General features: G+C 51.6%; 1 protein-coding gene across 3 annotated transcripts in view; it reads left to right on the plus strand.

Moving 5' to 3' along the window:
* The window catches only part of SH3BP4 (SH3 domain binding protein 4), a 102,287-nt gene that overhangs the window by 57,456 nt on the left and 17,027 nt on the right, over positions 1–27,804 (plus strand). For all 3 annotated transcript variants that reach the window (XM_002749914.6, XM_035306114.3, XM_035306115.3), the window contains exon 3: positions 25,826–26,075. In XM_002749914.6, the coding sequence (XP_002749960.2) occupies positions 25,958–26,075 (118 nt within the window). In that variant the 5' untranslated portion in view covers positions 25,826–25,957. The remainder of the gene's footprint in view (positions 1–25,825; positions 26,076–27,804) is intronic.

Here is a 27,804-nt window from a genome sequence, read left to right on the forward strand (position 1 = left end):
TGGATCACTCTTGGTGTCCTTTGCAAGCACCGCTCCCTGCGTCACTGTAAAGGTTCTGGATCACTCTTGGTGCCCTTTGCAAGCACCGCTCCCTGCGTCACTGTAAAAACTCCAAGGTAAACAAGTTATGAATTCTCAAAGGGCCACCGGCCTCTGGTGAACTCATTCTCCCGCTAGGAAACCCGTTGGGTAGGTTTCGTTCCATTTTATCTCCACCTGGTACAGGCTTGTAGCAGAGGCCCCACTGAAAAACAGGCTGATTCACACGCGTTGCTCATTTATGCTTTGCTTTATAAAAGAAGGCAATGGGAGCAGCTGCCTGTTTTTGTCTGGCGGTCCTGTTAGCTCTACCACACCAGCACAACACTGGGGGTTCCAACTGCTGTACAGGGGCTGGGCTGACATTTGCCCAAGGGGCAGGTGGAGAGACAGCTTGTGTTCTCGGGGATTGTCTAGAAATCAGCTGATTTGCATAAGAATGTTTCCCCGTAGCTGAGAGCTGAATGTTCATCCCTGACCCATTGGTGAGTTTGTTTAAATAGAGATGGTTCCAGGTAGAATATACTTGCCTCCTTAACACTTGAAGGACTATTACTTGGGATGAGCAGGCTCCCGGAGTGCTGTCTGCACCCTCCTGCTGCCCAGCACCCCTCTGAGCTCTGCAGATGGTGTCCGGCCTGCAGTGTCTGTCTGCTCTGGGCCCCTCTGCAAAGGCAGTTGGCCCCTCCACTTCCAAGGAACAAAACTCAGAGCTCACTCCAGTATGGCAGGATGGTTGAAAGGACCAAGGTGTCACAGAAGGAGCCAGTGATAAGAGGATCTTAAGAGAGAGTTTGGGAGAGGGACTGTGGTGTGCCTGGGACCCTGGAGGACGGAGCTCCTGGGTCATTGCGTCCAAGCATGCTTTGGGGATTCAGCTCCTTCTGTTGGGCTCCGTTACGTCTCGGCTTCTCTTTCGTCTCTCTTCCCTCTCTCCTTGGCCTTGCTCTGTGTGTCTTTGCTCTTTGCTAGCTGACCTGCCTGTGATGGTTACTGTTCTCTGGGGTCCTGCCCTTGACTCTTGCCTCATTCCCATATCCTTGATCTCATCCTCTCTATGTGGATCTCTCCCCAAATATCTCTTCCAGATCTAATCAAGATTCACCTCTCACTGCCAGAGCTTGTGTCTGCTCCTCCTATGGGTACCCCATGTCCAGGAGAAAACCCTCTACCTTCCTTTTTCTCCATGCTGCCCACAGTCAGCCTATTTTGGGGATCCCAGCTAATAGCATCCTTGTTTGTGGATTTTGCTTGCTGCCTCCATGTCACCCCCAGGCACTGCCTCTTGCTCCTGGGAAAGTGTGTTAGTCTCACCTCTCCTCAAACCCTCCCTGCCCTGGTGGAGGTGCTCAGTCACCTCCCTCTGGTGAGTGTTCAAGCTCCCTGGAGAGTCTTTTTTCAGGGTTACCTCCTGCATATCTACCCTTCATCCCATCCCTGGGATTCCCCCCAAGCTACTTAGGGCATGTCATCCCCTCCTTAACAGGCTGCCTTGCAGATTAGAGACCCCATGGTGCACAGAGCCTCTGTGGCCCGTGCCCCAGGTTTTCTCTCCAAACCTTGAGCCAATACACCTTCGGGCACCCAGAAACAATGGGTGTTTCTGTGAGCCCCCTTTGCTCTGTCCCTCAGCCCACTCCACTTCATCTCCACTTGCCTGTCTGCATCCTGTGGTGCTGACCTCCTGTGCCGGGCCCAACCTGCTTCAAGGGGAAGCCCTGAGGTCCCAGAACTGCTCGGCCAGCTTCGTGGTGGATGGAAAACCTTGGACGAGGGTCTGGGCTTCTCTCCACCTTGTTTCTTCATTTGTGCAATGGAGGTCATAATCCTTATCCGTCTCATAGGGTACTTGTGATACACAAATGAATTAACACATTGAAAGCACTTAGAATGGTGCCCGACACACCTAGCAACCAACCAGTGTTGATGGGTGCACTGGTTCCCTAGGGCTGCTGGAACAAAGTGCCAGGGACTGCGTGCCTTAAAGCAGAAACACATTCTCACACAGTCTGGAGGCTGGAAGCTGGAAAGCAAGATGTTGATAGGACCATGTCTCTCCAGAGACTCTAGGAGAACCCCCCCTCCGTCACCTAGGAGAAACCCTCCTCCCTCACCTAGAAGAACCCCTCCCCACTCTCCTAGGAGAACCCCTCTTCCCTCTCCTAGGAGAACCCTCCCTCCCTTCCTCTCCTAGGAGAACCCCTCTTCCCTCTCCTAGGAGAACCCCCCTCCCTCTCCTAGGAGAACCCCTCCTCCCTCTCCTAGGAGAACCCTCCCTCCCTCTCCTAGGAGAACCTTCCTGTCCTCTCCTAGGAGAACCCTCCCTCCCTCTCCTAGGAGAACCCCTCCTCCCTCACCTAGGAGAACCCCTCTTCCCTCTCCTAGGAGAACCCTCCCTCCCACTCCTAGGAGAACCCCCCTCCCTCTCCTAGGAGAACCCCTCCTCCCTCTCCTAGGAGAACCCTCCCTCCCTCCCTCTCCTAGGAGAACCCCTCCTCCCTCTCCTAGGAGAACCCCGCCTCCCTCTCCTAGGAGAACCCTCCCTCCCTCTCCTAGGAGAACCCCTCCTCCCTCACCTAGGAGAACCCCTCTTCCCTCTCCTAAAAGAACCCTCCCTCCCACTCCTAGGAGAACCCTACCTCCCTCTCCTAGGAGAACCCCCCTCTCTCCCTCTCCTAGGAGAACCCTCCCTCCCTCTCCTGGCTTCTGGCAGTTGTTAGCAGTCTTCATTGGCTTAAAGCTGTGTCACTGCAAAAATGTCTACCTCCATCATTACGTGGCCCTCTTCTGTCTGTGTCTCTGCACTGGATTTAAATTTCCCTATTATAAGGACACCAGTGATCAGAGTTAGAGCCCATCCTAATTCAGTATGACCTCATCTCAACTTGATCACATCTGCAAAGACTCTATTCCCAAATGCTGTAAAATGTACAGGTACCAGGAGTTAAGACTTGAGCAAATCTTTTGGGGTGGCTCAGTTCCACCCATAACAGTGGCTCTCATTGTCTTCCTTGGATCATAGTCTCTATCATAGCTCACGCTGAGAACAGCAACAGTCTTGCTTTTCTTTGTATTCCTGGCGAAGGCTCAGTACCTGTGTATTCAGTGAATGTTTTTCCTCCGGACTTGTATTAAGGAAGACTCCAGTTCTGATAAGTCTCAGGTTGTCAGAACATATGCCTGGAAATGAGAAGGCTGTGAGCGCAAGGAGTCTTGCTTTTGGGAAGCAGCCCCATTCATATACAAGGAGAAGGGACCCACCCTGAAGCCCTCCGTGTGGTTGACTAGCGTCCATTGAATGGTTGCTGCTTTGTGGGGAGTGGGGATACTGAGAGACGGGCACAGCCCTTGCTTACCTGGAGCGCGCAGCTTGGCTGGAGAGACACACAATTCAATAAGCTGTTAATACAGCAATTAGATTCTGTTATAGGGAGAGCATGACACTGGTGCATGCATACTTGGTGTGGACACAGGGAGCAGCTATTGGCTTAAAAACTCTGGCATCTTCCTTCCAGCTGTTCATTGGTGTTACGGGGCACTGACGGTGGCTCAGGGAACCGAGGGGGACAGCTGGCCCAAAGGAGACACAAGAACAGTAACTGGGACCAGAAGGGCCCTGACCTCAGCAGACCGTCCCCGGGGTCCCTGCTGCACAAGGCACAGCTGAGTGACTGACAACCACAACCAGTGACCCATCTTCACCCCATGGACAGTTCATGCTGATGAGGCTCACGCAGGTTGAGAAGGGTGGTAGCTAAGAATGTTTTCTGTAATGTTCTGTAAACGGGAGCTGAGGGGACCCCCGAGTTGTCTGCCAAGTTTTCATCCTGGTTGTGGTAACGTTTGGATGGTTGTGTGTCCCACCTATAGAAAGCACGCCCTGTGTCTGAGTGGGGACAGTAACCAGCCGCTACAAGGGAGGGCTCTTCCTTTTACTGCCAGTGATGACCTGTGTGCCTGCAGGCCTGGCCTGACCCCAGCCTCTCTCACAGTTCCCCTCTTCCACCTGCCCAGCCGGCTGAGCTGTGGTGCCTGCAGGATGCACTGGCCTGGCGCCAGCCCATGTCCCTTGCTGTCACCCAGCTTGCTTCTCACAGTGCATTACACACATCTAACCCCAAAACACGTTTCCATCTCGCACCGTGCCATCGCCCCAGCTTGGTCCCTGCTGTAGTCCAAGCAGCAGGAAGAAGGAGACATAAATGAAATGAATTTTTAATATTTTACTGAGGGTCAGGTGAGAAAGCCAAGGACCACACCTGGAAGAGTGCACAGGCCTCTGGGAGCAGGGCTGACTTTTCTGAGGCCGGACACTGAATGTGTACATGCTCTAAATGCAGATGGTGACACAGCTTTTCTCCCAGGCTGCGGACTCTTCAGCCCACTCACAATCAAAAGAAATGTTTCCAAAACAGCCTTTCGTTCCCTGGTCTTTTCCCAGAATTACTGTCTCTTGAATCAACAGGGGCGAGGTTCAGTTGTGAGAGAAAAGCTGCGTTAAAACCCTAAATGCCGATTTGCAGGGCACATCTGGCCAGTGTGAGAAGAGAGGAGGTCTCAGGCCTCCTCTGTCTGAGTGGCCTTTTCCCTGGCCTGTGCAGTTTGCTGCCAGCCCTTCCTTCCTCCTGTGCAGGAGGTCCGGCCCATCTTCCCCACGATCACACAGGAGCCTTGTGTATGGAGCTGCTTCCCCTTCTCCAGTTGTCCCCCGTGTCTCTGGGCAGTCCATGTGCTTCTCAGCCCTCCTGCAGCTGCAGCCTGCTCTCTCACCCTTGGATGATTTTCACAGAGCACCTACCAGCTGCTGAAAATTTCTCCTGGGAGTTTGAGCTTAGGGCTGTGACTATGGATGGCCATTCATTTGCATTGTAATTCTTTCACTAGTTGGTGCATATACTGCTGCAGACTAGTTGGTTCCAACCAGGAGGACTCGATTTTCTGGGGAGATCAATGCCACCTCAAGAGCTCCCAAGGTAACTGCTGGGCTGAGGACGAGGAGCTCCCTGGTTTTGCCCACAGTCACTTATGGGGGCTCTGTTCTGCTCTGTCCTTTTATTCTCAAGAACTTCCCCCCATTTTCTAATGATCTGAGCGTATTCCTAGTTAATCGCAGTGTTCAGGTAGCTCCAGTATCTTAGTGAAAGTTAGTGTGAAAGCCCCAGTGATTTGGTTGCCATTAAGAAATGTCTTTGCATGGCTCTCAAGGTGATGTAGCAGGATTTTGTCAATTGCACTGTGGATACAGAGGTGTAATTACCGGTTGCCTGCCAACACCAGCCTCATCTTTCAGGAATGTTTGCTGAGCAGGATCCAGTGATGCTGGATAGTTGAGGGTCTTAGGAGGGTACACTCCGCGAGCACCTCGTCCCCCTGTTTTGGGGGCTCTCCCTCTGTGTACTCTTGGAGGCCCCGTCGTGTTGGGTGTGAGAGGCACTCGGGAAGCAACACCCACATGGCATTGAGGAGAACGAGTTCTGAGGACAGAGATCTGTGTCCAAGCCTTCATGGTTTTAGTCCTTAGGGAAATGTTTGTTTTCTGGGGCTGCCATAACAAAGCACCACCAATCGGGTGTCTTCAGTCTGTTTTCAGTTCATCAGACATCAGCCCAACGTCCACAATCAAGCGTCAGCAGAGCTGGTTCCTCCCGAGGCTGTGAGGGAGAATCTGTCCCCTTCTCCACTCCTCGGCGCCCCTTCTTGGCTTGTGGTTGGTCACCTTTCTCACCGGGTCTTCACATCACCTTTCCTCATGTGCTTCTCTCTGTGTCCACGTTTCCTCTTCATATAAATGAGGATGCCAGTCCTATTGGATTAGGGCCCTCCGGTCACTGTATCTTAACTTGGCCATCTACAAAGACCTTCTTGCCAAATACAGTCGCGTTTCCAGCTACTGGGGATGAGGACTTCAGCATCTTAAAACAATGTGAACATGGTGACTTCTCGGTATCATCTTCTCCCTGGCCTGGTGGCATTTAGGTTTTAGCCAAAAGGTGCTTGTTCACAAGCATTTCTGTGTTATCCTTTAACCCCTTGTTTGGGCCTTAAGTAGCTCAAAGAAATGCAAAAAGATGCAGTAAATATCGCGAAACCTTCACTGCCTGCAGCCCATAGTTCTCACGGCTGTCAGCGGAGGTAAAATACAGGAGCTGATCAGTAGTTAATAAAGACATCATGCTACTCAATTTAGCGAAGTACCTGTTAACCCAATCTGGTTTAACTCTTTGCATTCCAGACCTCAGTGCTACACCTGGGAAGCAGCAAGCCTGAGTAAACAAGACTTTGAGCTCTTGTTGAGGAAAAATGTAGGGCCTGGGTGTGAGCTGGGTCACGATGAACAGCTCAACTTCTAACCTCTGCAGAGGATGTCCTGGGCCCATGCTGCCTTATCTCACGTGGGAGCCCTCACTGCTGTTGTGCCTCCCTCTGGCAGATGGGGACAGGGAGGCACAGAGGTCAGCAACTTCCCCAGATCACATGGCTGATAACCGCAGTGCTTAGATATGACTGCAGGGCTCTGTGGGGCATGCAAGGATGGTTTGAGTCCAGTGTTAGCCTGAAGGACTGGCAGTGAGACGGTGTCAGTGACCGTGGCAGGCACAGCCCACTCTAGTGAGCCAGCGTATCCCAGGCAGGTAGAGGAAGGTTGGGAAGAAAGAGCCTGTGGGCAGGTCCTTGAGGACCTGAGGGGTGGGGGTGGGGGCAGAGGATGGGGCTGGCTGAGAACAGATACAGATGTGAACCATCAGGGACACTGGTTGTTTAATGTGGTGCCCAGCTTGTCTCAGGAGTAACATGTAACCCAGGGCAGCTCCCCTTCAGGTGCCCCCCTTTATGGTGTTGCCAGAAAGAGACCACAGCTACAGGTGCCTTGCCAGTTAATCCTAAGAGTGGCTGAGCTGAGTCAGGATAAGAAAGGTGCAAACAAGGGGCTTCTGGGGTCTCCTGTGCTCATCAGCATCAGTCACATGGGGGATACATTGCAGAGATTTGGGGGACACACATTTGGCTGAGATTAAGAAGCTCAGATTAGAGCGATAGTTCTGGGAGAGTTGCTCCCCAACCCGGGGACATTCAGTAAAGTCTGGATACATTTTTAGATGTCACGGGGTGAGGGGGCAGAGGGGAAGAGAGGGAAAGGGGTAGACAAGGTGTAGACAGACCACTGCACTGGGCCCAGGGGAACTTGCTGTGACAGACATAACCACACGGACAGAGGCTTGGGCCAGAAACACGGGCACGTCTGAGGAATGAAAATAAGACGTTCCTTGTTTTTGCTGCTGCTGTGTAGGAAGAGCTTTGGAAGGCCAGGCAAGTGTCCCGCAGGCCACCTGAGCATGCAGTGCACTGGGTGTACTGCTGTTTTGTACTTGGGAAGGGAACACTTTTCTCTGTGGCTGGAAGTGTCTGGTGATGCTGGATGCTAAGCCGGGCCCGGGGAGCTGACGGCCCTCAGCACCACCATTCGTTCACTCATCCTTTTTGTTTTTTTTTTTTTTTTTTTTTGAGATGGAGTCTCGCTCTATCAGCAGGCTGGAGTGCAGTGGTGTGATCTAGCCTCACTGCAACCTCCACCTCCTGGATTCAGGTAATTCTCCTGCCTCAGCCTCCCTAGTAGCTGCAACTACAGGAGTGTACCACCATGCCCAGCTAATTCTTTTGTATTTTTGGTAGAGACAGTTTTTCACCATGTTGGCCAGGATGAGCCAACAAAATCATGAGGTCAAGATCAAGATCTCTTGACCTCGTGATCTGCCTGCCTTGGCCTCCTGAAGTGCTAGGATTATAGGCGTGAGCCCCTGCAACTCATCCTTTCATCCGTCCTTCTGTCTGTTCATCTGTTCATCCATCCATTCATCCATCTACCCACCCATCCATCCACCACCCATCTGTCCATTCATCCACCCACTCATCCACCCACCCACCCATCCATCCATCTATCCATCCATCCACCCACTCATCCATCCATCCATCTACCCACCCACTCATCTACCCATCCATCCACCCATCCATCCATCCATCCATCCACCCACTCATCCACCCATCCATCCACCCACCCACTCATCCACCCATCCATCTATCCATCCACCCACTCATCCATCCATCCATCCATCCATCCATCCCTTCCTTCCAAGCTAATGCAGAGATGCAAGTTTCTGTCTTTGGGGGGTGCCACCTGACACTTCCCCCAAGAACAGAACATGTTGACTTCAGAAGATTCAGGGAACACAGAAACAGTTACAGGCAACAACATAAATCATCCAGCTCTCACTTCCCACAGCGAGTTTCTGTTTTTTTGTTTTTTGTATATATCCTTGTGTACTCAAAGAAAATTGAAGCCATGCTGTAATATTATTTGGTAAAATACTTTTAAGATTTAAAATATTCACATTTCTTATGTTTTAAAATCCTCTACTGCCCGGGTGCAGTAGCTTATGCCTGTAATCTTGAACTCCTGATCAGGAGGTAAGGAGTTCAAGACCAGCCTGGTCAAGGAAGTGAAACCCTGTCTCTACTAAAAATACAACAATTAGCTGGGTATGGTGGTGAGTGCCTGTAATCCCAGCTACTATTAAGGCTGAGGGAGAGAATTGCTTGAACCTGAAACGGGGAGGTTGCAGTGAGCCAAGATCATGCCACTGCACTCCAGACTGGCAGTGAGATGGTGTCAGTGACCGTGGCAGGCACAGCCCACTCTAGTGAGCCAGCGTATCCCAGGCAGGTAGAGGAAGGTTGGGGAGAAAGAGCTGGTGACAGAGCGAGACTCCATCTCAAGAAAAAAAAAAACCCTCTCCTAGGGCATACTAATGGCTGCTTGGCATTCTGTCATTCATAGATCAGACTTTATAAATCAGTTTCATCCACATCTGTGGGATTATCTCGAGCTTTTGTGTCTGGCTTTCCATCCGTCTTCTCAGGATGAATGGCTGGGCATAAGTTGCTTTATCAACATGGGTGGGAATTGATATTTCTGCACACGTGCTTGTCTCCACCCTGCCCTCCAGGAGCCCAGTGTCATTCACTCTCTTCAGGCAAAGGTGGGGTGCATGTGCCAGGCCCCCTCCCCTGCCTTTTCATATGGGTGGAGTGTGATCAGCATTCAAATTCCTCTCAGGAAATTAGAGGCAGTGTCACATTAAATCCGCAGTGAATTATTTTAGAACATTGGTTTCAGGTTGAATCACATCAAACGGCTGATATTCAACCAGTTGTTTGGTTCTTTCTGAAACAGCAGGGCTCTTGGTGGGGCCACTTGAGCAGAAAGCACTGTAGGTACCTCATATATTGCGTCCTAACAGCACCACCTACATAGACACCCTGTGCAGAAGTGAGACACGGGCCCTAATTCCGTGGCCCGGGCAGATCTCTGTGGCCCAGGGACAGTGGAGGCAGATGAGAGCTTACAGGGTCTTGGATTACCTGTGTTCAAGGGCCTACGTGGCTTATGGGATAGCCAAACCCTCAATGTGGGGCAGGGAGATTGCAGGAGGAGGAAGCCAGATGAGGCGATTGTTTCTGTGTAGCTCATATCAGACCATGGTGCTGAGTTCATTCTACAGAGTCTGGGTGCTTGGTAGGAGTAAGAGGCAGTTCTAGAAGCCAGGGGATTGGGGAGGGGGCATGGGAGAGCAATAAATTGAACAAAACAGCCGTTCCTGCCCCCATTTTAGTCTCGCGGGGAACAGGTGCAGGCTGTCTCTCCCAGGCTGGTGTGCAATGGCCAGGTTCTGGCCTCTGGGTAGGTGAGTAGGAAAAGCTGCCACTTCCCTCTTAACTAACCAGTTAGTTACCATAGCATCGAGCACGATCCTGGCGTAAGCCTGCCCTCAGGGAGGCTTTATTGAATAGGTAAATCATTCTTCCACCCCTCCATGATCTTTGCAAATAAACGTTCCTGAAAGTTTTGAGCAAAAAAGATACGTATTATTATGAGTAACTTAGGTGACTTTTAATCCTTTCCACCATGAAGTACTTCTGGGAGAACGGGAGGCAGGACTGGGGTGCTCTTGGGGGGGGCCCTTGGGTGTGCGATGCTGCCTTTAGGTTCCAGTTGCTTTTTTTTAGCCCATTTTTCTGAGTGAAAAAGTCATACCTGGCACTGTTCTGGGAGTCAGGACACATCTGGAAATAGGGAGTTTGTTCATGGAGCTTACCTTTCAGAGGGAGCCAGGGAATAGATAAGACCTCAAGGTGAAGTTGATTGAGGTAAGTCATGTGCCCTCTAGAAAGCAGCAAAACCCAGTGAGCGAGGATGCGGTGGTGAGTGGTCAGAGGGACCTTTCTGGAGCAGTGACACTGGCCTGAGATCTGGGTGGCAAAAGTTACCAGTCGAGTGAAGTCCTGGAGCAGGGTTTGCCTGCCAGAGGGAGCAGCCAGTGCAAGGTCCTGGGGCAGGAAGAGTTCAGTTGTGCACAAGGGAGGAGACAAGGTCAAGCAGGGCCTTGGGGCCTAGTCAAAGGCTGAAATTTTGTTCTGAATGCAGCGAGATGCCCTGGAGAGACTTGATTTGTTGAAAGAGCCCTGGGTGCCCTGAGGAGAATGGTTTCATTGGTGGGTGGGTGGAGGGAGTGGAACCAGGGGGCCCGGGTGGGAGGGCGCTGCAGGGCCTCCAGATGAGTGATGGAACAGGCAGCCAAGAGCAGGTAATACAGAGATGAATGAGGTGAGTCTGGAATATGCTGGCGATCACAGTGACGACACAGTGGGCTGGACTGGAGGTGGAAGGAAGGGAGAGATGCAGGGCAAGCCGCTTCTGTGAGGATGATGGGCTTGAAGGCAGGAAGGGTGAATTCTCTTGTCACCACTGTTTCTGCTGCTGCTACCTGCCGCTACCGTCTCAATCTAGAAGCAGGTCCATTTCACTCCTCCTTTTCCAGATGAGAGATCTGAGGCTGGAGTTCTCAGACTGGACTCTAACGTTTCTTAAAAAAAAAAAAAAACGTCGAATTTTTAAGAGAAAAAGTAAGTTACATGTTCTATCTGGAAATATTGTTGTAAATGATATTTTAATTGATTATTGACCAGATTGTGAGAAGGAGGTCAAGCTGGAGCTTGTGACCCCCCGAGGGAGAGCCACCGAAACTAGAAAGACTCTTCTTTGTGATGTAAGAGAAGGAATGGGGAAGGCAGTAAAACAGACCCCACTGAGTTGGGCAGACTCTGGCTTGCCCTGAAGCAGGTTTGTAGGAATGGGTGTCTTTAAAACAAGATTTTAGCTACTGGATTGAAAATGCCTAGATAGAGAAGTAAGTGACTTCTTGACCAGGTACGGTAGCTCATGCCTGTAATCCCAGCTCTTTGGGAGGCCAAGGTGGCAGGTCACTTGAGGTCAGGAGTTCAAGACCAGCCTGGCCAACATGGTGAAACCTTGTCTCTGCCAAAAATACAAAAATTAGCCAGGCATGGTGGCCTGTAATCCCAGCTACTCAGGAGACAAGGCAGGAGAATTGCTTAAACCTGGGAAGTGGAGGTTGCAGTGAGCCGAGATTGCACCACTGCACTCCAGCCTGGGTGACAGAGCGAGATCCTATCTCCAAAAAAAAAAAAAGAAAAGAAAAGAAATAAGTGACTTCTCTTTTCTAGCAATAATCCAGCAATGACAACATCCAAAACCAAATGTAAAATGTCTTAATGTATTAGAAACGTTTTCTGCGAAGGAAACGCTTTGCGTGCTCTTCCTATGCTACAGTAGTTGGTGGTGGTAGTGCTGGTGTTACGTTATTGTTGGTGCTTTTGCTTAACATTGACCCTAGAAGAAGTGCTTTTCGTGTACCTGTTACCTGATTGCATTTTCATTGTTTCCATTTTGCAGTTCAGGAGCTCTTTTAAGGTCAAGCAGTTTTTGCCCTAAGCCACTCAGCTGGAAATTGGTGGTGCCAAGGCCCCACATCCGTCAGCCAGACTCTGGGCAGAGTGTCCCACGCTCATAATCTCAACACTAGGGAGGGGCAAACTGTGGTCTGCCTCCTGTTTTTTATAAATGCATTTCTGTTGGAACATGGTCCTACCCATTTATTTGTATCATCTATGGCTTCTTTTGGACCACAAGGGCAGAACTGAGTCTTTGTGACAGAAAATACATGCCCCCCTAACCAAAGCTTACTTTATTCTCTGTCCCTTTGCAGGAAAAGTCTGGCAGGCTCTGCCCTACACTGCTCTGGGACTCATATGTAAATCAGTGGGGACCCAACCACATTTGTGGAGGAAAAGATGGAATAGTATAAAGATATCAGTTCTCGCAGGGCTGCACCCCGGAAATCCCAGTGGGAATACGTTTTTGCAGAAATTAGATGGGAGATATTTTATTAAATTATTATTAAGTTTATTTGGAGGAGGGCAGGGTGCAGTGGCTCACACCTGTAATCCTAGTACTTTGGGAGGCCAAGGCATGTGGATCACTTGAGGTCAGGGGTTCAAGACCAGCCTGGCCAGCATGGTGAAACCCTGTCTCTACTAAAAAAAAAAAAAAAAAAATTAGCCAGGCATGGTGGCGCATGCCTGTAATCCCAGTTGCTTGAGAGGCTGAGGCAGAATCCCTTGAACTTGGGAGGCAGAGGTTGCAGTGAGCCAAGATCATGCCACTGTGCTCTAGCTAGATGAAAGAGTGAGACTTTGTCTCAGAAAAAAATGATAATAATAAAGTTTATTTGGAAGAATAAAAGGTAAAAATAACTAATAGGATTTTGAAATAGAGCAGTGCATAGAGACTGGACCTTCCAAGTGGCCTAACATGGCAGACTGTAAGGGTTAAATAAAGGTTGTTATTGTGATACTAATATAGGCAGACTAATGACGCAGAACCTCCCAGTTCAGACCCCAGTGTCTGTACACATTTAAAAAGTGCATTAAGATGACACCACATGAGTCAGAAGCGGGCAGATTGTTCAGAAACTCAGGCGGGAGTCATTCCTCACGTGTTTGCTAATTAATTTCGTAACGTTCCTCCCCAAGAAGCAAAATAAATTCTTTGTACATTAGTGTCAATCCACAAACCATTTTTTTAAGTAAAGGAAAATAGATGTGAATGTTTATTGAATTTGTCATCAAGGGAGGCCTTTCTGTGCATCGAGCGGAAATCACAAAGGAAAGATTGATGTGATTACATAATTGAGACTTCTTCAAGTTACCAAATGGATTACTGCAAGCAAGTGAAGAGTTGGGGAGATATTTGCAGTGACCGGATGAGATTTTAGGATGTAATTGAGCAGAGGGTACAGAATGGCAATCCACAAACTAGGAAATAAGAAGCAGTTGCTACTGGGCCAGGTGCAGTGGCTCACGCCTGTGATCCCATCACTTTGGGAGGCTGAGGTGGGTGGATCACTTGAAGTCAGGGGTTTGAGACCAGCCTGGCCAACATGGTGAAACCCCATCTCCACTAAAAATATAAAAAATCAGCCGGGTGTGGTGGCACACGGCTGGGTCCCAGCTACTCCAGAGGTGGAGGCTGCAGTGAGCAGAGATCCTGCCACTGTGTTCCAGCCTGGGTGACAGAGCAAAAAACTCTGTCTCAAAAACAGAAGGAAGTAGTTGATATTTGAACTATTTCTGACTAATCGTCAAAGGACAGTGAATGATGGTGAATGGCAACGTTGACGGCCCGTCCCCTCATTGTCAGATGAGCAAGGCTTTTCTTGATCTTAAGGAGTGGGAACTGGACACCCGCTGCCGTTGAGAGGATAGATTGCCACAGCCTTCCGGGACTGTTGGCAACTCTTCATACTCTACTAGGAAGCAGTCCTGAGAAAATAACCCAAAACGCTGAGGATGAGTAACTACAAAGATGATCGCTGCTGTGCCGCTTGCAGTAGCAAGAATGTGGCAGCCTTGCTGGGAGGAGCAGGGCCAGGGTGGTGCTCGCTCTGCAGTTGCAGCTGAGGCCCAGTGGGTCTGGTTGGGCCCTGCTCCTTGACCTTGTCCCTCCTCACTTCTCCTTTCCAGCCAGTAACCCATGTCTCCTACTTGGTGGAGTAATAATGCCAGGAGAAATTGGTGTACCTTTTATTTTCATGTAGTGGCAAAATGACTTTCCCCAAATCATAGAGCTGGAACTGGACATCCCGGAGTTAGATCCATCGGGATTAGTCCATGATTAGAGGTGCTCGGTATCTGAGAGCCGGCATCCTTTTCACTTGATAGCATGGCCTTACAAAGTTGCAAAGACCTGCCGGAATCAAGGCCCCGTGTTTCGGGAATAAGAATGGGAATTCAGGCTGGGCGCGGTGGCACCTGTACTCCCAGCACTTCGGGACTCCAAGGTGGGTGGATCACTTGAGGTCAGGAGTTCAAGACCAGCCCGGCCGACATGGTGAAACTCTGTCTCTTCTAAAAATACAAAAAATTAACTGGCAGATGCCTGTAATCTCAGCTACTCGGGAGGCTGAGGCAGGAAAATTGCATGAACCCGGGTGGTGGAGGTTGCCGTTAGCTGAGATCCTATCACTGCACTCCAGCCTGGGTAACACAGCAAGATTCCATGTCGGTTGGGGGGGCGGGGGAAGAATGGGAATTCATTTTATAAAAAGCATTTTTTGTTATAGAAAAATCTTAGGAAAATTAAGAAAAATTTAAAGAGGAAAAGAATTCTCCATACACGCTTGCTACCTGGAGATAATGTCAGCGTTGAGTGTGGAATTTACTTGTCTTTTTCTATAAAATGTATTTTTTTTAGAACAAAGATTTTATTATGCAATCTGTGGATTTAATTCTTTAAATATCATGTCGTATGGAATTTTCATTCTATTAAATAGTCTGGGAAGAATTTTAATGGCTGCATGGCTGTTTACAGAGATATGGCGTCTCAGGCTCTGTGTGGGATAACTAGGTCGCTTCCATTTGATTCCTGTAAAAACTTTATCTACATCTTCAATTTCCTGAGGACAGGTATACCGAGGGACAGTGGGAGGGGAGGAGGGACAGGAATTCCAACCCTCTCATGTTCTTAATAAATATTAGTTCAAGGATGGATTTTTCATTGCTTTTTTGCTCTAGGTACCTTGATTAGTAATTCCTGGATATGGCAGCTCTTCAGTAAGGACATTCATTCATTCATTCATTCATTCACTAATTATACTAATTGCTTAGAGGCCAGATTCTTGTTAAATAGGTGGATAAAATTGCAGTTGCTCTCTTTCTTAGGGAAAGGTCTGGCTGAGAGGCAGAGGCAGGAATGACACCTTGCAAAGTCACGTCTCCTAAGCCACGCCCGGGGGGCCCACCCACAGTGTGCATGGGGTTGACATGCCAGGCATCCTGGACTGTGTTGGTGCTTTTTCAGCAGATCCATTGGGTGCATTTGGCTTTGCTTTCTTACAAGGACTGTGGCACATCCCCATGGCTGCTTTGGCTCCGGGGCTCCACTCATGTCCTCACGGTATGAAGTTCCTTGAGCCTCAGCCATGGCATGCGTGTGCCACTAGTGAGAACTGTGGGTAGAATCGGGAGCACCTTTAAACCCTAGAGGCCGCCTTCCCCTCTCTAGCCTGTTCAGATCCAGCATTTTAATCAGGGAAAGCCCCTTCCAATAACAAATAGGCCTCAGTTTTCTCATCTGTAAAATGCGTGTTTTGGAATAGCACTTAAGATGCACTCTAAACAGTTCTAAGTTAATGTGTACTAGAAAAGATCTATCAAGTCTATTTAAAAGTATGATCAAAAGCTTCCTTTAAAATAACCAAATTGTAAAAAGTGGATTGATTCATAGAGAAGTATTAATAACAATTGATTTTTTTAAAAGAAGATGGCGAGTCAGTGACTGGTGTTTAGAGGACGCAAAGCCTTCCAGTGCCGATGCTTTGCAGTCTTAAGTGGCAGGTGGGAGCCTGGAGTCTGAGTGCAGCCGCCGGCCAGCCCCAGTCAAATGAATGGGCCTCTCTGCTTGCTGTTCTTAAAACATCTTCAGAGACAGTTACACTTTTTCTTTCTGGTCACTGGCTGAGAACCAGAGCTGGGGAGTATTTCTGGTCTGGGCTGATCACAAGATCCTACTTCACAGCCTGTCTGCTGTCAGCTGTCTGACACGGGCAGGCCACCCTTCCCATGTGACTCAAGGGGGCTGACAGCAGCCCATTGCAACGAATGTCTGCCTAAACCCCGGGGCTTGATGAGCGATTGACAGGTACACACTGGTGTGTCTGTAAGCGTTTTGTGATTCTCAGCAGCAGGGCGAGGGCAGGGAAGGAAGCTGTTGGTGAAGAGCTTCAACCTGGGAGCATTCGAGGGAAGCGAACCGAGGTGTCTGTGGGCTACTGGTCCCATGCACAACCTGAAGACATGGTGGGGGCCCCACCCCTCTCCTGTGGTGTTGGCTTCATGTGTGTGTTTTTCTAGCTTAACGATGAGCAGTACAGGTAAGGTCTGGGTCCTGCTTTCCCTTGAGTATTTGCTGGACCCGAACGCACGTGATGCTGAATTAATGTCTGAGCGAAACAGTCATCTGTGCTGCAGATGGCACCAAGCACCAAGCTTCAGAGGCCCCCACAGTCTGTGGGAGACAATCCAAGCTTGGGCTGGGCACTGCGCTCAATGCTGGAGAATTATAAAGATAGAGCAGCCAAGTCACCAGCTTTCAAGGAAACAAGTATAGTTAGGGAGCTAAGAAAAAATAACAAGCGTGTTTCACAATGTGATGCTTGGGATAAAAGCAGTAAGTGCCTGGAGACAATGCCACATGTCCAGGAGAGCTAGGAGAAGAGCTGGATTCCATTTGCAAAGGGAGAGGCACTGTTTCAGGGTGTCATTCTCAAATCGATAGGTTTTGATGTTGTAGAAATGGGGAGCCCTGTTGGGCCTTCAAGAAAGTGGGTGGGAAGAAAGGCACAAGGTCTGGAGATGTTTTGGAAGAAACAGTAGCTGTGTTTGGTGAACGCATGGGATGTACGGAGGAAGGTGTGAAGAATCTGGAGAGCTTGGATTGTCTCCCGCAGGCTGCGGGGCCTCTGAAGACTCTGCAGTGGAGAACGCAAGACTTGGCTTTGAACGCAAGGAAATTCTGGGATCAGCGCAGTGCTCTGAGAACAACCCCACAGCTGGGCATCACATCAAGGGGAGGGAGGGGGAGGGGGGGAGGTCGGGAGGGAGGGGGCTGGTAAAGGAAGAAGCAGGGGAGCGGGGAGGCAGGAGAGGGAGGAGGCCAGGTGAGAAGCAGCTCAGGCCTTGGAGAGGGATTTGTACTCCCTCCTCTCCTCTTCCTGGCCTGCCTGGGAGATTCCCCAGGCCCAGATGTTCTCTGTCTGGCTGGTGAAAACATCCGGAGTCGTGGTTCCAGCCACTGTAGCCATCTCACTTTTTACAATAAAAACTGAGCAAGCAAAGAGCACCTAGTGGCAACTTGTGGCCCTTGTTTTCCGTGCATCTCTGGTGTTCAGTCACCAGCTTTACACCCACGTTAAGCCTTGAATGTGAGCAAGTTACAGCCCAGCGTCTGGCACGCAGAACCTTAGCTCTGCTTCCACTCCGGCTCTTCCATTCTTTTGTTGGTTTGTCTCCAATACAGCTTCCTTCAAAACCAACTCTCCTCCATTTATCACTGTCCCCAGTTTCGAGCACAGAGCCTCGTTGCTAGAGCCTGGCACTCAGTACATATTCACTAAGGTGGCCTCTGTGTGTGGTCCAGGTAGATATGGCACTCAGGAGATGCCCACCTTTCTCATCCTCAGACTGGAACTCGTGGTCCTGCCCTCGTTCCTCATTCTTTCACCCTGTGGTGTGGTCGAGGCTCAGAATCACCGCTGCCATCTCTGAAACTGAACTCAGTTCTTTAGGGAAACATACCCCAGAGGGGCACTGTGAGTGAGTCTGATCTGCCGGCATGCCTGTTGGTGGCTGCCCATGCCCTCCAATGGGCCATGCTCTTTTCTCCCCCAGGAAAAGGCAGCCCGCCCGAGCCCCAGGCAGCGAGTTCTTCATGTGTTCCGGGTGCGTTAGGCGAGATGGGGCATGTTCAGGGTGGTGTGGCCATAGTTAGCACTCTGGGTTCATGAAGAAAGGTTCTGCTGATCAGGCTTCTGTAAGAGGGAGGGGCCGTCTGCCCAGGTAGCAGGAAAGGTTTGGATCTCACTGCGCCTAGGCTGGTCCACCCTGAGGGGGAGCTTTGCCTTCCCTGCCAAGCCACGCCCAGAAGCATCCGGGCAGGAACACAAGCCACGTGTTGACTCCACTTGGTCTGTTGCCCAGACCAGTCAGGTCAGGACTAGGAGGCAGATTTACGTGATTTTGCCTTTGGAGTGAGAGAGGGAGCTGGGGTGTTAACCCCGTGGTCTCCTTATGATCCCAGCAAATGACTGTGAAAGCCAGGTGTCCCTCCCACCCACTCCAGGCCCAGAAGGCTTTTCCACTGCAGCAATGGGGTCTGAAGCGTGGGGTGCTGGGTGTCAGGCCGTCACTAACAGGAGGACCGACCCTCTGGGGAGGAACATCTGTGGGTTTTAGGGTCCTCTGGAATTCGCTCTTGCTCAGGGAGGGAGGTGGGGAGATGTGGTGAGTTTCCATCGACAGAGGCTGGTGACAGAAATTACAGAGAGCAGGTCGAAACTCACACCTTTTTTTTTTTTTTCTAACCCAGAGGAAATCTAATGAAATCACCATGATACCCCAGAAATTATCCTCAAACACAGAGAGTGAGTCATCCTAAACAAGGCACTCAGGGAATCGGCAAGGGAGGAGCAAGAGCAGTAATTACGCCTTCAGCCCCTCCAGGCCGGCTGCTTTCCTTCTTCAGGGCTCAGGTTCGTGGCCACAGGAGAACCTGAACAGGCTGTGTGCTCAGCCTGAGGCTCCCGAAAGGCTGTCTCCACCCAGACGTGCCCTCGTTAGGTTGGTTTTTCTGGGTTGGTGTTTTGTCTAGTGGTTCCTTGGGGCATTGGCAGAGGCCACAGCGAGAATATTCTGTGATCTGGAGTCTGTGTGTGGCATGATGGCAGCCGTAGCGGGATGGGTGTGTGCGGATTCTTGAGTTTGCTGCCAGAAACTGTCGGTGACGCCTTCTGGATGCAGTGATGTTGTCTGTTCAGAGGCTGCCCTCTTGGTTCCTGGGGAGGAGCCAAGAGCAACCTCATTTGTCTCTAGATGAATCAGCCTTTACACAGAAAAAGGAAAAGTGTATCAGTTATAAGCTTGAATGTGCCTTCCTGTCTTCCTAGACCTGACCGCCGCCTGGGAGGAGGAGAAGAGGGGAGATGGAGCCTGCTCTTCTAGGGGGTCTTAAGATCCAGTGGTGGCTGCCCTGCCCAGGGTGGGCCCTGCAGCTACAGGCTGTCCTGGAGAAGTGGCCGCTAAGACCTGCTGAGCAGAGGGTGGCCACCAAGGGAACCAGTCAGTGTTTTGAGAATGTGCGGCTTAGGTTTCAGGAATAGAGTACAATTCCTAAATTCAGCCTCCTGAGTATAATCCTATCACATCAGCTATTTAGCTCCTTAAAGATTATCCAGAGATACCTACCAAGATACATCTGAAACGGCCATATTTGTTTAAATCAAATTCATTCATTCATTCATTCATTCATTCGGGTTTGGGAGCTGACCATGCACAGGTCCATCTCAACATGACAGGAACGGAAAAAGACAAACAGGTGGTCCCATGTCCTGGGAAAGCTCGGATTCTCGTGGAACAATTGGGCCAGGGACAAGTCAGGGTGCTATATGTCTAGTGCTGATAAAGAAGGGCAGAGAAAGAGGATGGGGTGAGGGCTATTCCCATTGCATTGACTGACATTTGAGCAGAAACCTGAATGAAGTGAGGGGATGAGAGCATCTTGTTTCTGGCCGGGGCCTTCCATACTGAGGGTCTTCCGCACTTTGCATGTGCAAAGGCCCTGTGGTGGGCAGGGCTTGGTATCTGGGGAACTGCACGGAGACCAGAAGAGTCAAGCAGAGGGAGGCAGAGAACAGCAGAAAATGGGACAGGTACGGATGATGTTGGGCTTCTGGGGCACTGGATGCTGCTGATAAGACCCCAGGAGCCTTTGGAGGGTTTCACACAGAGTCCTGAGGGTGTCTGACTGACTTTTCAAAACGTTCTGGCTGCTAATTGAGGGGTGGACTCCAGGCCGCAGGCGGGCCTGCTGGAGAGGAGCTGATGACTGTAATTGTGCTGCGAGATGGCAGTGGTGTGGAGGTGCTGGGGAGAGGTCAGCCAGAGGTTGCGTTCCGCAGGTGGAGCCGTCGGGAGTGCATGAGAGGGGGACGGGGCAGGGAGGACAGGGAGGGATGTGGGCTTTTTGGCTGGTTGGACGGCGCTACTGTGCATGGCTGAGATGGGAGAGGCCAGGGGCAGGGTTTGGGGCAAGCTCTGGAGCTGGCTTTGGATCCAGGCCATTCAAGATGCACCTTAGGTACTGAAGGGAGCGTTTGGTGGGCAGGGGCATATCTGAGTCTGAGGTCTAGGGGCCACTTGTCAACAGAATGGGAACACAGCCATGTCCACCTGTGCTTTGAGGGGGCTCAGCCTGCCTGAGCATTGCAGTTGGTGGCTCCTTAGCAGTTTTCCTAGCCAAGGGGAGTAGCCACACCCACAAACACACATTCTGTCTCCTGGCGTGTGCCTGGGAAGGTAGGAACATATGTTTCCTAATGTTTTCTAAATCTTAAAAATGTTTAATTGTGCACATTTTCATACATGTACATAATTTTAGGGAAGATGGCGTGATGAACCTTTGGGAGCTCATTATAGTCAATCACAGCATCGTGCCTGTGACAACACTACTTTACTAATAAAGCAAGGAGCTGTTCACAGGTGTGGCGCTCAGGCGGGGCGAGGTGGATCTGAGGCTCCGGGCCATGGGCTCCGCATGCCGTGCACTGGTGAGTCACTCTAGGACCTCGCAGGGCGAGAGAGGGGGCAAGGGAAGACCGGCTTCCTGGAAGCTTGGGTGAGTCCTGGCTGCTCCACGCAGCGGCTGATCACCAGGGCTGAGGGCGAGGAGCTTGAGGAGGGCCCAGCAGCCACTGCCAGCAAAGGACTGGGGAGCCCTGGGCATGGGAAGAAGCAGTTAGCAAGGCTGGGAGCAGAGTGTTCTGTCAGGCTCACGTCTTGCTTGCATTACCTTGGGCAAGGAAGTTGCTTTCGTGATCTCTTGAAGCCCATTTTCATGGAATCTGCACAAGCGTAGCCAAGCCTCGTCTCTGCTGCCCTCTTTCTGCCCCTTGAGGACACAGTGGGATGGTGCCTGGTAGAGCTTGGAGCGTAGCCTCTGCTGTAAGGGGAGGGCACCTGACTGTCAGCCTCTACGTCGGTTCAGTCTAGGAGATGCTGTTGGGCTCCATGGGGGAAGTGGGTGATTCAGGGAGATTAACAGGTCATCACCCAGCGGTGGCCAGTGAGGGCGGCCACACCAGGCTGAGCTGGGAGGAGGAGGAGGGGTGGGAGGGGAGAGGACTCCGCTGAAGGAAGGAGGACAGAGCTGACCTCCCAGCGAGGAGCACACAGGGCAGCCCTGGGGTGCTGGCTGCATCCTCCATCCCGTGCCAGTTCCCTGTAGATGCGGCAGCGTCTGGAGGAGCAGAGCTTCCCTTTTAGCCCTCACTCTGGCTCCGCCTGCTCAGGAAGGTTTTGGGAATGGGGAGCCCTCCATGCTCGCTCCACACCAGGGCTGGCTGCCCTCTCTCTCAGTATTGTAAAAATGTCCTCAAGGGTTCAGACAGTGGGCCCCTCTGTTACTCAGCCCTGAATGTCTGGATGGGTGTTACAGCTCCATCCCAGGATGGCCTTTCTCTGGCCCTGGGGAAGCAGCTGTCATTCTGGGGATTTACAGAGCATTGAGGGCCACAGGACAAATGTCTCCCCTCTGCTGTGCGGAGGGGAGGGCTGCCCGTGAGTGAGAGCAGTGGTGCCCGTGGGAACATGAGGCTTCTGGGCCCTGGGAGTAGGAGTTCCCTGCGTGGCTTCTCTTGGGCTGGAAAGGGTGAGGGTGGCAGAGTCCACAGTGTCACTTCGTCTTCCTTGAATGGCTTCCGCTGCGGGAATAGGACTGTGGATCTCTTTCTAGAACTGCACACACTTTAGCTTTTTGTCTCCTCACTGGTTCAGGGGAGTGGCCATTTCCCGCCATCAATAATAAACACAAACACCAGGTGGTGCGTCTCCTGAAAGCAAGTGTGGGGTTCTGTGACTTTCTTCCTCCGCCCCCGGGCGGCTGAAGGCCTTATGTCCATAGTTTTCAAAGAAAACAACGTTGCTGCTTTCAGTTTTCCCCTCTCTCAGCCGGAGTTTTCTTCCTCAGTGAGAAAGCTGCAGGGGCTTCCGGAGTCTCCTGGGCAAGACTGTCACCCCCGCGTTCTGCCCACTTACCTGGCCTCCTGCCTTCACTGTGGGACCCCCCCATAGCCCCTCCATCCCTCTGGGCAAGACTGACTGTCACCCCTGCGTTCTGCCCACTTACCTGGCCTCCTGCCTTCACTGTGGGACCCCCCATAGCCCCTCCATCCCTCTGGGCAAGACTGACTGTCACCCCCGCGTTCTGCCCACTTACCTGGCCTCCTGCCTTCACTGTGGGACCCCCCATAGCCCCTCCATCCCTCTAGCCCCCGACACTGGTGCAGCCAGGTCTTCACCATGCGCACCTGTCCTTAGGCCTCCTCCTCCTCCTCCTCCTGACTCACTGGCATCTCACCTTCCATGGGCAGCTCTCTGGGCCCCACCACGTGGCCAGTCGTGCTCTGCAGACCCTGTTCCTCGTACCACCCTAGGCCCCTCCAGGCCTGGTGATGCCCTGAGCAGCCTGCGTGGAGCTCCAGGTGCCTGATCCCACCCTCTGCTGACAGCTGTGCAGAGCCAGGACGTGCCCGCAAGCTTTTAGGAATGCCTCCCTCTTGTGCCCAGATGGACTTTTTGTTTACCCTCCGTGAAATAACGCCTCCTGGTGTGAATGGGAAACCAGGCAATGCCACAGTCATGAGGGGGCGGGGTGGCCAAACAGGCCGAGGCAGCCCTTACCCTTCCACAGGAGAGACGTTGGTGATTACCAGGAGCCTTTGTTCGGCCACTGTGACCCAGAGTCTCACCCGGCCCAGTCCTCAGAGCAGCTCTGGCCTGGGTGGGGCAGGGGGCACCCCAGTCCCTTACCAGATGGGCAGGTGGGTTCCAGTTGCCCTCACAGTTGACACCCCCTGATTTCTCCTCCTCCTCAGGTACAGTCAGACGGAGACCCTCAGGCAGGAACCGTCACCATCACATGTGAAAGGCCACATGCTCTGGCTGTGGGCTGAGATTGTCCTAAAGCTCCTCCCCTCGCCCACTCACGGGTCTCCTCTTTTCCTCCCTGCATATTCCTCTCTTCAGTAAATGCTCCCGCATTTTTGTACGGGAAGGATTTTTACTCCTTGCTCAGAATATCGAAGTCAGGCTACTCCGGAGAGGGCTGTTGCCAGGGTCTCCACAGTGGCCTCCAAGCAGCCTGGGGCTTGTACACATGGCCCTTGCATTTGGGGGCTGTTGGGCTACCGTCTGCCCGGCTGTGGTAGGGTGATTTCTGCAGTGGCGGCAAGACCCCTTTCTCCAGTTCTGCATGCAGGCTGTGCAGACAGAACAACTTGGTCTTTGCTTCTGGTGGGGGGGCGAGGGTGCTGTGTCCCCAGGGCTTGTCAGTGCTGAGCCTCAGTGTCCCAGTCCCCAGCAGGTTGGTGGAGTATGGGGCGGGAAGAGGCCTCCTCCTGGGTCCAAGGCGGGGTCCGGTGGTCTCCCCTACGCATAGTTCTCTGGGGCTGGGAAAAGGGAGTCCGCTCACAGACCTGGCTATCCTAACATCCTAGGGCAAGATAGAAACATCTGTGACCACCCAATTCAGGGGGAGCTCTTTCATTCCTTCCTGTGAATAACTGGCCTGTGTGAGTGCCGGCCTCCACTCCGCCCCTCCCCACTGTGCTGGGCAGGAGATACAGCGGTGCTGGGCTCAGGGAGGTGTTTTTCAAGGGAAGGGCCCCCAGGAGGGCAGCTCTGTCCCTCCCCAGAGAGGTGGCCGCTGTGCCCTTTTCTCCTGCTGCCTACTGCATTCAAGCACCACAGCCCCGGCGGCTCCAGCCAGGGAGGCTCATCTTTCACAGTTCCAGGGGCTGCAAGTCCAAAGTCAAGGCGCTGGCCAGCTCTGTTCCTGGTGAGGGCCCTCTTCCTGGCTTCATATGCCCTCACGTGACAGAGGGAAAGAATGGAAGCTCTCTGGCGTCTCAAGTAAAGGCACTGATCTGATCATAAGGACCCACCTTCATGACCGCTTCTAACTAGCTACTCCACACTGCCCCACAGCCCAGTGCCATCCCATTAGGGGATAGGGCTTCGGCATGCCTTCGGGGGAACACAGTTCAGTGTGTAGCAGATGCCTTCTCTCCAGACAGCATTCAAGTGCAGAATGCAGCCTTCCAAGGCCTTGAGATGGAAAGGACGCCTCCCTCAAGCCAGTCACGTGGAGCTGGGACTGCAGCTTCTGATGCAGTGGCGACAGTGGCTGAGACTTGGCAGGGTTAAATACTGAACACAAGATTGTCCCTAGAGCAGCATGTGGCCACACGCCTGGCTCTGCTCACTGCACAGGGGCCCTCCGAGCCATAGTCACTGCACGTGGAGCCTGTGGGAAGAGTGGGGATGGTCAGGGCTCTGTCCTGGCTGCTGCAGAAATGCTGCAAAGGGTGGTGTCAGGGCTTCTGGGTCTCCACATTGTAAAGGCAGCAAACTGGGTCAGAAGCTACCTTCTCAGCTGTCTCTGGATAGAGCAGTCGAGGAATAAGGGACCTCACACCATCGTATATATGCCTGGTTATGGTAGGCGTGAGATTTGCCTGCTCAGAGCTCTAAGTACTGTGGCCAGCTATGACGGTGTCTGCCAGTTTCTCTTGGAGAGCATGTGAAATTCACCTCTTTGACATGGGCTCTCTGCTGTTCTGTTTTCTCTCCCTGGGGAAGGCCCTGGTGAAGGGTCTGCTCAAAGCCAGTCACCTCATTCATATCCAGAACCCTCTACATGTGTCAGTCCTGTGTGCCCTTTCAGAAAAAAAGCAGAGGCCTTAGGGGTGATTCCTGTGGTCTCTTCTACAGAAAGATCTTTCTTGCCTAGTAACGATGGTTCGGTAAATACGCCCCAGTTTCTTCTGCCCCATTGCATTGAGAATACCTCCTGGCCGCTCTATGTTGTATTTAGAATTGTTTATTTGGGGTGCAAGGGGGATTTCAGGAACGCATGGGTAGGGAGCATCACCTTCGGGGCCTCTGCTGGGCCGTGCTCACTGATAGCTGCTTCCCGGGGCCTCTGCTGGGCTGTGCTCACTGATAGCTGCTTCCCGGGGCCTCTGCTGGGCCGTGCTCACTGATAGCTGCTTCCCGGGGCTTCTGCTGGGCTGTGCTCACTGATAGCTGCTTCCCGGGGCCAAGTCACCATGATGACTGCTTCTGCACTGGGCCCAGCCACTCTGAACAAGCAGAGGCTGATTTTTCCTTTTCCGAGCCCTAAGGCTACCAGTGTGAACTGCACAGTCCTGCTCTGTCCTCCTCTTCGACTGTAATGAATGGGCTCACATTTCGCAGACCCCCTTATGCCCTCAGGAAGAACAGGTGCAAACAACTGGCCAGAAAATACTGCTTGGGCTGTGTGTGCCCAGCAGTGTTTTCTGTGCCAATGAGACAAGCACAATGTGGGCACAGAGGCCAGGGAGCGGGCACTGCTCCGCTCTGTTGGGCCAGGAAAGATGAAATGGGTCTGTCCTCATTAGAACAGCCTAGAAGAAAGAGGATTCCCACTTCCCGTAAAATGACCATTGGACCCGTGTTTCGCTTGCTCAAGGGACTTTTTTTCCTTCCCTACTTGCAGGAAGAAGCATATTGCCAAGTGGACGCCACTGTACAGCGTGTGTGCTTGACACGGAAGCGTCAGCGTCTGCTGGGATAACTGGAGGAGGGAAGATGAGGCCTTAGCAGCTCTGCCCGGGAAGCGAGTGTCAAGATGGCGGCTCAGAGGATCCGAGCTGCCAACTCCAGTGGCCTCCCTCGCTGCAAGTCCGAGGGGACCCTGATTGACCTGAGTGAGGGCTTTTCAGAAACGAGCTTTAACGATGTCAAAGGTGAGCTTCTGGGGAACAGGACTGTGGCTCGGGGGGAACTGGGATTTGCAAGTTGGCACCTGAGGACGTTTCTGCTTTGAAGATTGCTGTTTTAGCATTCAGATAACTGGAATTTAGCTCCTGAAACTTCATCGTGCTATAGACTTAGCCCTGGAATAATAGTCACTTGTCTTATTGTTTGGTGTGTTCCGAGGAGGTTTTGAATGTTCCCCTTCATCAGTGAAACCCCTTCTTCATACAGGATATGTTTCTTTTTTTCTTGGTAAAATTTGCTGACAGTGTGGTGGGGAGCTTGGTGGTCCCGAAACCCAGGGGAACAGACAGTGTGGCAGACAGGTGAAATATGGAGACCCACCAGAGCAGATTAAAGGTGGTTTAGGGCAGGGGTCCGCAAACCTTTTCTCTAAAGGGTCTGATAGGAAGCATGTTAAGCTTTGCGGGCCACACAGTCTCTGTCACAACTATTCACCGCTGCCTTGTCGTGTGAAAGCAGCCGCGGAAGTCAGTGAGTCAACAGCCATACTCATGCTCCATGACGACTGCTTTTGCATTCAGCCCCATTTGGCCCCAGGGTTGTGCTTTACCAACCCCTGGTCTAGAAGGTGGTTTGATAACCCTGGATCTCTGGGTTTCTCCAGTGGCCTCATAAAATTGAGTTGATGAGAAAACCTATCTTTGGGACACCAAGGTGGGTACCAGCAGGTCATTTTCTTCCTGGACACCTTCCCCAACCTTCAGTCTCTCTCACGTGCTCCGCTGGGGCTTGGCAGCTCCAGTGAGAACACCAACATCACCAGTATCATCATCCCTTGCCTTTCTCTTAGCTGTTGAAATCGTCTAGCCTGGAGCACAGCTGAAAAGTAGGAACTTTACTGTGGCCTTTGTGCCCTCAGCCCCAGCCTAAAGTCAGTGCTAAGTCGATGTTTCTTGAACTAAACCACTATCCCCCAGATAAAGCTGTAATCCTCTGCCGCGATCTGCTAGAAATTACACACACGGTGTTTATGTCTGTCTGATTGAGTAGCTTCTCCTCCTTAATCCCAAACGTCTTCTCCCTGCCCCTGATGGACGCTGGCATCCCTGAGCACTGCTGCAAATGCTCTTTAAAAGAAAAGACTAGCCAATATGCGATTTTATTAATAAGAGAGCAACAGTGATTGGGCGTTGCTGTAAGTAACCGAAGCATTTGCTTTTCAGGTTCTGTTCACAGACATTATTTCTGTACTTTATGTCCCAGTTCATCAGAGTTAAAGCTAGAACTTGTGAGCATAAATTGTGTGATTTGGGCAGAGCGTTAAAGTGAGGAGAGCAGAGTCTTACAAAGTGAGATGAACTTTTAAAAACAATGCTAGTGCTCTGGAAAAAACATTGACTGTTATCCCTAAAAGAATCCCAAATTTGGAGGAGGAAGATAAACTAGAAAGTCTCGAACGTGAGGAGGAGGACAGCCTCGAGCGTGAAGGGGAGGGTGTTTTGAGAATCTAAGGCAGACAGGATTATGGGATCTCCGGCCTCGCCCAGAGATCCTGGGGGCCCTGCCTCTGAGGCGCCACATGTCATGCAGGCAGTGTGCCAGCCAGCAGCTTCACACACGTCCCGGTGGTAGACAGCCTTCAAGGTGGGAATTTATTCCAGCCAAACTATCTGCGTGGAAACTTCTGCTGTAATGAGTGTTTTGCTGCATCAGGACATAGGCAGAGGGATCGGAAATGTTTTATTCAGTACACTG

Source organism: Callithrix jacchus, chromosome 6 (assembly GCF_049354715.1).
Source record: "Callithrix jacchus isolate 240 chromosome 6, calJac240_pri, whole genome shotgun sequence".
Classification (NCBI taxonomy): Eukaryota; Metazoa; Chordata; class Mammalia; order Primates; family Cebidae; genus Callithrix; species Callithrix jacchus.